Source organism: Cyprinodon variegatus, unplaced genomic scaffold (assembly GCF_000732505.1).
Source record: "Cyprinodon variegatus isolate N-32 unplaced genomic scaffold, C_variegatus-1.0 Scaffold626, whole genome shotgun sequence".
In the NCBI taxonomy this organism is placed as follows: Eukaryota; Metazoa; Chordata; class Actinopteri; order Cyprinodontiformes; family Cyprinodontidae; genus Cyprinodon; species Cyprinodon variegatus.
This window is the reverse complement of record NW_015151079.1, coordinates 73815-84661: the sequence shown is the minus strand read 5'-3', so window position 1 is coordinate 84661 and position 10847 is coordinate 73815. Positions and strand designations below refer to the sequence as shown.

The 10847-nt window shown below is 36.8% G+C and overlaps 1 protein-coding gene and 1 long non-coding RNA gene across 2 annotated transcripts; both read left to right on the top strand.

The window, feature by feature from the left end:
• The first annotated feature begins 1673 nt into the window (after positions 1-1673).
• Positions 1674-4473, top strand: LOC107096472. Its single transcript, XM_015393134.1, has 5 exons — positions 1674-1716; positions 1964-2114; positions 2205-2292; positions 2380-2739; positions 4423-4473. The coding sequence occupies exons 2-5, from the start codon at positions 1987-1989 to the stop codon at positions 4471-4473; spliced, it is 627 nt and encodes a 208-aa protein (XP_015248620.1). The 5' UTR covers positions 1674-1716; positions 1964-1986.
• An 890-nt stretch (positions 4474-5363) lies between these two features.
• Positions 5364-10592, top strand: LOC107096483. Its single transcript, XR_001481801.1, has 4 exons — positions 5364-5496; positions 7105-7253; positions 8699-8746; positions 9851-10592. It is a non-coding gene; the product is annotated as an uncharacterized LOC107096483 (long non-coding RNA).
• The last annotated feature ends 255 nt before the right edge of the window (positions 10593-10847 follow it).

Genomic DNA, 10847 nt, shown 5'->3' with positions numbered 1-10847 from the left:
CCAGTGCCCTTTAAAATGACATCCAGCAGGCCACAAATGTGCATGTGTCTGCACAAACTATTAGAAACTGACTCCATAAAGATGGTATAACTTCCTGATGTCTACAGATGGGGGTTGTGCTTACAGTCCAATAACATGCAGGATGGTTGGCATTTGCCATAGAACACAAGGATTGGCAAATTCACCACTGGTGCCCTCTGGTCTTCACAGATGAAAGCAGATTCATACTGAGCACATTTGACAGATATGACAGAGTCTGGAGACATCCTTCAGCCTGACTTGTTTGGCAGTGGGTCAGTAATGGTGTGGGGCGGCATTTCTTTGGAGGGCCACACAGCCCTCCATGTGCTCATCAGAGGTAGCATGACTGCCATTGGGTACCGAGATGAGATCCTCAGACCCCTTGTGAGACTGTATACTGGTGCAGTTCGCCCTTCTAATGCAGGAAGATGCTAGACCTCATGCAGCTGGAATGTGTCAGCAGTTCCTGCAAGATGAAAGTATTGAATCTATGGACTGGCCCACCCATTCCACTGACCTGAATCAGATTGAGCACATCCGGAACATTGTGTCTCGGTCCATCCTCTACCGTCACCTTTCACCAGAGATGTCCACGAGTTGTCGGATGCTTTAGTCCAGGTCTAGAGGAGATCCATCGGGAGACATCCACCACCTCATCGTGAGAATGCCCAGGCATTGTAGCGAGGTCACACAGGCACATGGAGGCCACACACAATACTGAGCCTCAATTTGTCATGTTTTCAGGACATTACATCAAAGCTGGATCAGCCTGTAGTGTGTTTTTCCACTTTAAATTTTGTGTGACTCCAAATCAAGGGTTCCGTTCTTTTAAAAAATTTGATTTCCATTGATGATTTTTGTTTGATTTGTCAGCACATCCAACTTTGTAAAGAATGAACTATTCAGTGAGAATATTTCATGCATTCAATTATAGGTTGTGTTATTTTAATGTCCCACTTATTGTTTGAGCAGTTTAAATGAATTAGTTTTTGTTGGGATTGCCTGATGACTACAATAGAACAGTTGACAGGTTGCTGTCATTTACACCTACAATTGACTGTTGTTGAGTTCATCCTGCAGGGTGTTGTAATAAATTTCAACTGAAGGGCATTGTTAATCAGTGACTAAATGCAAACATTAAAACTAGCTCTTCGGAGTAAATAATGTTTCTTAAAATATACATATATATATATATATGCACTTTTCTTTTGTTTTGGCTATATGTATCTAGATTTACTTTTTGGTGCTGAACTAACCACACCTGCCACAAAATAGATTAAGCTAATCTCATTTTATCTCAACAGATCATGAACCTCTGTTCAAAGATCAAGTAATTACATATAAGGTTTAACCTGTGATCAAACAACAAGAAGATTCTCCTGTTGGTAGAATGTAATAAAATACAAAATTGATGTGAAAAGCAAAACTAAGATTCTTTTTTCTCCCAATAGTTTATTTTTTTATTGTTTGAAACGCATTTACACAAGTCTGCACACATTTGTGTTACAACTTTAAGAGAATTTTAGAGCAGTCGGCTGTTTTTGGTCACAGGTCCAATCTACTGAGGCAGAGGCAATAAGGAAGTAACAGGACTTTGCTCCAAAAGCACCTTTTATCGTGTGCAGGTCTCATGATGCGGCGGAAGTATCATTGTCTGGTTGTCACAAGGAACAGGCACTACATGACATCTGTAAGGTAACAAATTAAAAAAATCCTCTGGAATAATGATTAATAGCAAGGTATTTTTTCTTAAATTTTGATAATGAATGTAACAGTATATAGTCCTAAAAATGTAATAAAGGTTTTAAGATGCTTTCTAAAATTGGTAAGCAGGGAAAGGAAGCTGTCTGCAAAAATTCTGATATAAGAAATTCAGTTCTCTGATGAAAATCCTTGTTTTTTTTTTTGTTTTGTATGATGGTTTGTTGAATAAATTTGGAAGAATTGATCTGCTTCGATAAAACTATGGAATGGGAAAAGGATCTAAGGCGCAGCCAGTCTCTGAGGAGTCTGTCCTCACAGTCTGACAAGGTGATCTGGACAGATACAGGACTTCAGGACAGGGCCATATCTGTGTCCCAGTTAGTGGCCAGGTACAAAAATCATCTTTTCTTCTCTGTGATAATTGAAGATGCATTTAAATGTTAAAACTGCTTTAAAATTGAGTAAAAAATGCATATCAGGTATCAAACTACAGTGGCAAAAGGTACAACCAGTCAAGCCGCTCCAGATAATAATGTTGAAGGAAAGAAGAAAGCAGGACTAAAAGAGGTAACCCTGTTTATCAAGTACTTTTGCACTTGGGAAAAGAACTACTTCAGTTATATTCAAGACATTGGTTTTGTGAATATATTTTAGCAGATCCCTCCATCTCCTCTGAAAAGCAGAGAGACTCATCCGGACTCTCTTCTGAAGAAAAATGATGAACAGGAACAAGCTCGGACCAAAGTCAGTCTGACTCGCAGTAAATCAGTGGGTAGCCTCCAAACTGGCAACAGGTCCATAGAGGCCCTGAAGGCTGTTTTCGAGACAAAGGCAACAGCAGAGTACAAACCGAAAAGCAGTTTTAGAGCTGGAAACCCAGCCTTGGATCACAACACGAATATTCCACTGGTGAATGGAGAGGCTGAGGAAGTGCAGATTCCTTGGAAGGAACAGATGAAACCTGCTAAAATGAAATCTAAGAAGGAGCAAAAAGATGATTCTCCACCTCAAAAGGTAAAAACTATTACTTTTATTATGCTACTGTATGCTACAGCATATAAACATTTTAGATCAGAAGTTTTGAGAATTAATCAGTTGCTTTGTTGTTAATTTTAACCACCACCAGAGTTAGTTTCAGTTTTGCTTTTTAGCAGTTTTTTCAGTCATTTAAGTTTGTTCATGGGACTATGGAAGTTTTTTTATTATTATTTTACAAGTTTAAATAAAAGGTTTTAACAAATTAAAGCCAATTCTTACACTTTTTGTTGCTTTAAAGGTAATAATTCTCCGCCCTAATCACTGGATTTTGGGTGGACCAGCCCAAACTTTTAATCTTGCTTCCAGTTGGAGGCAACATATGGTTTCATAAAGAGATTACCTTAAATATAGATCTGCAGTGAAACAAAAAACATTCTTTGATATTTTAAGGAATCTTTACCTTTTATTAAAATACTGGATGGTCTAATAAGTAATCACATGACACCCAATTTATTTAAAAGAATTGCGCAAATAGGATATAAAAATGGTAAGTACTTATATAGCGCCTTTTTTCAAGTCAGGAGATTTGACCAAAGCGCTTTACGCTACATTCATTCACCCATTCACGCACACACTCACAGTGGCAAACTATATTGTAGCCACAGCTGCCCTGGGGCTCACTGACAGAAGCGGGGCTGCCGTACACTGGCGCCACCAGGCCCTCTGACCACCATCAGTAGACAATGCAGGTGAAGTGTCTTGCCCAAGGACACAACGACACTGAAAGTCAGAGTTGGGGCTTGAACCGTCAACCCTTCGATTTTAGGGCAAACTCCAACATCCGACGCCACTGTCGCCCCAAGTGCATCAGGTATCAAACTACAAGTGCCACAAGTTATTCGACGGATATTAAAGTTATAAATCAAACTAAATAGGAAGCAATAATAAGAATAACAGACTTTAAGCATCGTTTGCATCATAAAGTGCATCAAATTTGCGGTTTGTATGCATTTATAAAAACGTATTTGGAGACCTTGATGCATTCAATGGATATTGAGGAAAACTATTTTATCTACTTTAATACCTGATCAAAGCCGAACAATGGAGCGTTTCCTGATTCTGACCTTTAGTTGATTAATTTTTAGATTTTATTTTTATATTTTTCATTAGGTTGTCCCAAATGATTATTATATGGCTTTGGAGCAGACTTTACTCATTAAACACAGGTGGAATCAAGTGTTTTATTATCATATCTGCTTTCTACCTTGGCTACACATATACTTCCTGCTTTAGAAAACAATAAAGCCTCTTTCCACTGAAAATACCGGGTTTACGCGGGTTTTCCAAACATGGGTCGACTCTCTAACAATCGGCATTTGGCTCCCTTCCCACTGCCAAAAAAAACGGGTCTAACCCCTAGCTAGAAAGCTGCACGATGCGTGTCTGTTGAAATCATCATGCGGGGTTAGCACTGATGCTGTCACCAGGGAAACAGAAATCACTAAAGTTTACAATGGAGAATAACATGTAAGGAAGCCAGTGCACAGTAAGTGTGCTTTATTGTTCCTCTCTATTACGGTATCATTCCGAATCTCTCTTACCAGGGCTGCACCATGTTTAACAAATGTAAACAGAGTTGTTTTGGCTTGTTAGAACAGACGTGGCTGGCAAGGCATGTTGACGTTCATATGTTGTGCTCAATGGTGTCACATAATTTAGGCGTTCATCCAGGCTCTGGTGTTCCCACATGCCGCTTACCAGGACGATTAAAACTGTTCTCTTGCGGAGTCATTTGACCCGTGGGTAGACACACTTCAGTAAGCTGTTCTCAATGCTACTAAAATCCGATTGTTCCCAGGTTTAAACAGGTTTTTGGGCCAGTGAGATAGGGGTGTAAGACATCCAGGGTGGTTGCAGTGCTTTGGTTTTGACACCTCCACAGCGGCACTCTGACTGTTAAGCACTAAGGCTTTCTAATTTCTCTCTACAGGTGGTGAATCAAACCAAGACAGCGAAAAGAAAATCAGTGGCAGGCATTGATTTTGAAAGACTTGCAGCATCTGAAGCTGGTGAGTCCCAAATATTTTCACCAAGCATTATTTTTTTCCCCAATTTTTCCCCAAAAGAAACAAACTGCTCTCATTGGGTAAAATGGAAGTCAAGTAAATATTCCAAATTTGTTTTAAGCATAATAGAACAGCTGAGGTAAAAGTTATACCTCTTTAATAATCATGTGCAAGATCAAGGTAGACAAGATTGGCTGGCAATTGAAACAAAAACCTCAATAATGACCCACATATGACTCTAATTAAACCACACACTTGCACAGTAAGTTCAAAATCCAGCAGATAAGGAGGAGCATGGGTCACGTTGTTTCCTTATTCATTATGGGTGTTTATAGAATCCATTTAAAGAATCAACTTAAATTTGAATAAGGAGAAAAATATATATACACATATTTTAAGCTGTGGTTGTAATCTTTAAAACTGGACAACGTGAATAGGTATTTAGACAGTGACTTTGCAAAAGCTGTGATTGACTAAACCTTCTGTGGTTAAAAGGGGTCCACTACAGAGTGGGACAGAAATAGCTGCTAAGCAACAAGTCCTGAATAAGTTTAGGAGGGTAAAACGGTCAGCTGTCGCCAGGACAGATGACCCAGAACGAGGGAGTGACGGGGGAAAGCAGACACTTTCTTAAAGGATAGGATCATTTTAAAGATTATACACAAGTTTAAAAAGAAACAGAAACAAAGAAGAAAGGAATTAAGTTATCAACAAGGATTCATATTCTGTGAGTATAATTTGGATTTGGACAAAAAAGGGAATGAAATTAGACCACTTTGCAGTGATTCTGATAAGCCTGCTTCCTTGGTGACTTGCTACAAGTCTTTTAATCTTTTAAAACATTTTAGTTGAATAGAATTTTATTTATCTTGACGGTCTGAAGTTATTTTTTTTGGAGAGTGTCTGTTTCAGGGTAGAGTCTTTATTTTTGCTTGTCAGGCCATTCAACTCTGACCTATATTGACTCTTGAAGCCATATGCTGGTATTTTGGAGTACTAGTGTTGAGGGAACTGATTACAACATTACTGCATGCAACACTCCAATTTTAATTACTCTGCTACATCACAGTTATTAGCTCAGTTATGAGCAATAAAAAAAATCATAAAACCTTAGCAAGCAGATTCAATTCGGTTTCGTTGGTTGATGATGCATGTTTCTGATCCTATGCCAAATATTCAGAAAAATCCGGTTTTCTTTCTCAAAGACACCTTCAGATACTGATCAGTACAGCATAAATAATCCTTTTTGCTGCCTTTTTAAAATCACAGAACTAAATATCAAACCCAAAGAAACACTTTTATTGAAACTCAAAAAGCCTCTTTAATTATAGAAAGTCTTAATACTTCAAAGTAAAAGCTAAAGTTGTGTGGTTTAAAGGATTTGCCCAAGAACAGAAAAAGGCAAGTATGGACATACAGATAATATTCAATCCTGTTGCAGACTTTAGTTCAATAGAGTTATTGTTTCTGATAAAAAAAAAAAAATACAGACTTATTTCCAGAGATGATAAAAGAACTGAAAAAGGAAAATAGATTGAAAAAAAAACAGTGTTTTTTTTTTTTTTTTTTTTTAAACATTTCACAACAAAAAATGTTTATACCCTTTCAGTAATGGACATGTTCCTTTTTTGGGATCAGAAATTATAATTTATGGCACAGCCTTGTGCACATTTTCATTGTAATGTATTTATTTGCAATTTTTTTATTGTTGGTAATGAGCTCGCAGTCTTTGAAGATGGAAATGAAAAATTATGGAAAAATGTCCTCAGTTTAAAAGTTGGATTTGTCTCAAGTTTTTGGTAAGATTAGGCTGTTGTCATAAACATAATAAAAATATATACATATTGCATATATGCACTTTTAGTATGGATGTCAATATAAGTGAAAGGCTCTGTCCTATTACTGGAATTTAAACGTGTGTGTCTCCGTGTTATTATCATAAAGTTGACTTGCTACAGTTTATTAATAGAACTGTAACTTGTTTAGCCTTGGCTGTAGCGATTCACTCATGCTTTAACTGTGTGTATTTGCATCATTGGAGTCATGTATCTTTCCTGGTCCAGCACAAGTATGCATTTATATCTCAGCCACATGACAGCTGGGAAATATCAGTTCAGGAAGCTCTCTGAGCAGGAGCCTAAATTAGAGCTTTCTAACAAACACTTTGGTGACATAACCATTAACACTGGAGGATTAGGCATTATACTACAAGATGACTCACTGTTTAAATTCTTTGTCAGTGAATGGCATCCATCATCAGAATTTTTCATTTTACCATCATGCCAAACACATTGTGTGTCACATTTTCCAGCTTGTCCATCTGATGTCTCTGCAGATGAAAAGAGGAAGTCAGCTGCAGACTCCAGAGACAACTCTTTCGTCCAAACCAAAGAAGTTCTGTCTGTCTCTGTCAAAGCTTTGTCTGCTCTCTATATGTCAAAAGTGGCAAATCGGGAAGTGACAATCAGTCCAAAAGTTGTAAAGGTCAGTCTGTGAACTTTTTTTTAATCCTTTCAGCTCAGATTAAATCCTTTTTGCCATAGATTGAAATCAACATTAACATATATTAATAGATTTTTCTTAAACTATTATTTCATTTTTTTGTTATTCATTCATTTTTCAAATTCCCACAACCCTAAATAAAAATAATATTCCGTGTTACATAATTAATTAAACAATCGTTTTGTACCCGTGTCAGCAAACAGAGCAAATAACACTGCGAAAGTTTCAGAGTGATTGAAAAAAACATTTATTTTTGCAAGAACTGTACATTAGGAAGACCTATCAAATGCTAAGTTTAGCAACTTTCCGACATATTGATGCTAACAGCATAAACAACAGATTTTGGCACCCGTGGCAAAAGATGTCGGGACTAATGTCAGGACATTGATGTAAACTGTGTCCAGTCTTACTTTACCTTACTGCCGGTTTATGTATATACTACACATGCTAAGGATGTGATTGGAAATACTTTGCAACTCTCTAGCAGTCAGAATCTGAGCAACTGATTTTTTTACAGGGTTATGTATCTAAAATACTGTAATGTTGGACCATTGTATCCTTTTAATCCTTTCATTGAATTCAAAACCAGATTCAGAATCAGATTTATTGCCAGCTAGGTTTGCACTTACAAGGAATTTGATGTGGTGTTGACGGTGCAGACAAATTATACATATATATATATATACAGAATATAGAATCTATAGCTATATACAAAAAGCCTTGTTTATCAACAGCAGCACCATTAGCAAATTCTAAATACCTGAGATAAAAATTAAAAAAATGGAAATTTAAAATGTTATGAAAACGATTTAGTATTACAATGTTCTTTTACCCTTTCAAATTGTTTAGTTTTACTTCATTGCACCGTAAATGTAATAAGCAAAACTCAAATATTTAAATTAAAGTATCTTATAATCTCCATAATGTATCTTAAATGTAAAAAAACAAACATGAACTTAAGTCTATGAGTATTTGTACACTTACATGTTGTCACTAAAAATAAACCAAAGGACAATGCTTTAACATCCAGTTATACCAGCCAATACCTCTAATCACACAACAGTAACATATTAGGCTGTTTCCATTTCAATTAGCACAAAGAGATGAACAGAGAGAATACAGTTTAAAAAACACAAAAGAAAATTTGGGCAAATAGAAAAACTTTATAGCTCATATAATAAACTCAAATATAATAAAATAACAATACAATACACAGCATTTTCAAATGGGAAGATTTTAAGTTGTTAGTTGATTTTCAAAACCTGAGAGTAAAAATAAAAGCCCTTCTAATTTTCTATTTAAATTGTAATGTCTAAGTTGAGGAGGATCTAACCATGAACACCTGTTTTTGTGGGTCTTTTATTGAATTAAGTATACCCTGGCAGTGGAATAATTTGACTTATAAGATACGTGTTGTTTTCTTTAAGGATCAAGCTCAACCACGAAACTCTGGAAAGGTGGTTAAACCAACCAAGGTAAAGTCGCATGTCACCATACTTTTTAACTTACTCTGTCAAAATAACATAAGATTTTCTCCACCGTTATATTCTTCTAAAACAAACAAAAAAAAAAAATACCTGACAGTCTGTACTTAGCAGTATATGGTGCAGAGTTGCTTCTAGAGGAATAGAAATTACTGTAATATGCATGGCCCGTAACTTCTTCATTTTGCTTTAACTAACCAGTCATGATGTTATGGTTGCTTACATGCAAAATTAATAAATAAAATATATATGCGCTCAAGGGTTCTAGTGAATCCAAATAACAATGGCAAGAGAACAACGGTTCCTTAGCAATCAAATCTCATTGATACAAATTTTGAGAGAAGGCTGGTCAGTGTGGTCTGGTCCAGAAGCTAAGCAATAAGGCTGATTCTGATAGAAATGTATCAGAATACAGCAACGCCGTTTTTTTTCGCACATGGAGCTGCATAGCCACAATCAATCAGCTTGCCTAACCTGACCCATATCCACCATCTAAGCACCAATAAGAACTGGATAATGGAACAACAGAAGCATCTGGTCTGATGCCATAAATAATGTCACCATTGTGAAATTTACTTCTGATGACCACCTACTTAATTATTGTTGGAAATGATGACTTCTGATGCCTATGTCCTACGTGTCATAAAGCAAATATGGCTGAATTATAGCCTGTGGACCACAGCAGATAGTTTTAGACTGTGACTTTGCCACCATATTCCCCATATTAATCCAGTCAGACAACTGCATGATTTGCAATTTCAAGACATGAATACCCCTCCTCACTTAAAGGATCTGCAGCTAACATCCTGTCATTTCTAATCAGCACATGCATCATCCCTGTTGAGAATTTAGTTATTGCTTCAGGTGCAAGTTTTTCACATTATTTTTTATGTTAATCTAATCAAGTGACACTGGTCCTTGTGGAGCGCTTTCAGGTGGGATGCATAACTGGGCTTGGTGGTAATGCATGGGTCCTAATGATGTAAGTAATTACATTTTGCTGGACCATAACACTTCCTCTGGAGCATGGCTTTCACTAGAGTTATTATATCAAAGAAGATGGAAATAGTAAGACCAATACTTTATTCTTTTAAGATGAATGAAGACTACCAACAAAGAAAAGATGACTTCACTCATCAGCCAGCAGAAGAGCATAAAACAGGATTGGAAGAAATATCTGAGGCACATTCTGAACAGTTAACTTCACTCCAACTTTCCCCGGAAATGTTATTTCAACAACGACAGAAAACCGAGCTGAGGCGCCTCCTTAAGCATACCTGCCCTGAGCTTAAGAGGCTAGATGATGCTGTTGATGAGGAGTTTGCTGAAGTTTTAAGCTCTGAAATGAAGCTTGGGGGTAAAACAGGATATGAGGGGGAAGTTCTTTCAAGATGCATGATATTTGAAAGCCGCAACCTGAGCAGCAACAACAACCCAAAAATCTATGTGGCAGAGGAGGGACTGGAAAGTAAGCAATATAGGAAAACAGCTTCAGATTTTGAGAGGCTAAAAGAGGAACCTAAAACTAAGGAATTTGAAGTGATGTTGAAAAGTAATAAGTCTCCTAATTTGACATCAGATTTTAACAAAGATGTTGAGGAAGAGATTGTGAAAAAAGATGCTCAAGTGAGTAGGAAGGTTGTTGAAAATCAGTCTTCAAGCACACACAAGCAAAATGAGATTCAGGGCAACGCTCCTTTAGATTTTAAGAAGGAAATTATAACTGGAAAAATAATGGAACAATCTGAGGCATATTCCGCCATCATGCCACAAGAAGAAAACAAAAGCATGGAAAAGGATTCAGAAGAAAAAGCGCCGTGTGTTAACAGGATCTGTCAAAGTGTAGCATTTTTTGGAAATGATCTCTCACTCGATGAGTTTTCGAAAGGTTTACCTGATTCAGAAATAAAAAATAAAACAACTACAAATTCAGATCTTTTTCAAAATAACCCTTTTATTTCCGCAAACATTGAACAACAGAATTCATATTGTCATGCATCAAAAACTCACATTCAAAGCAGTCTTGCAGAGGAAGGCTATCCAATTGCCAACGTAAAGAACAGAGCACATCTGTTTGAATCAATGCCATTTG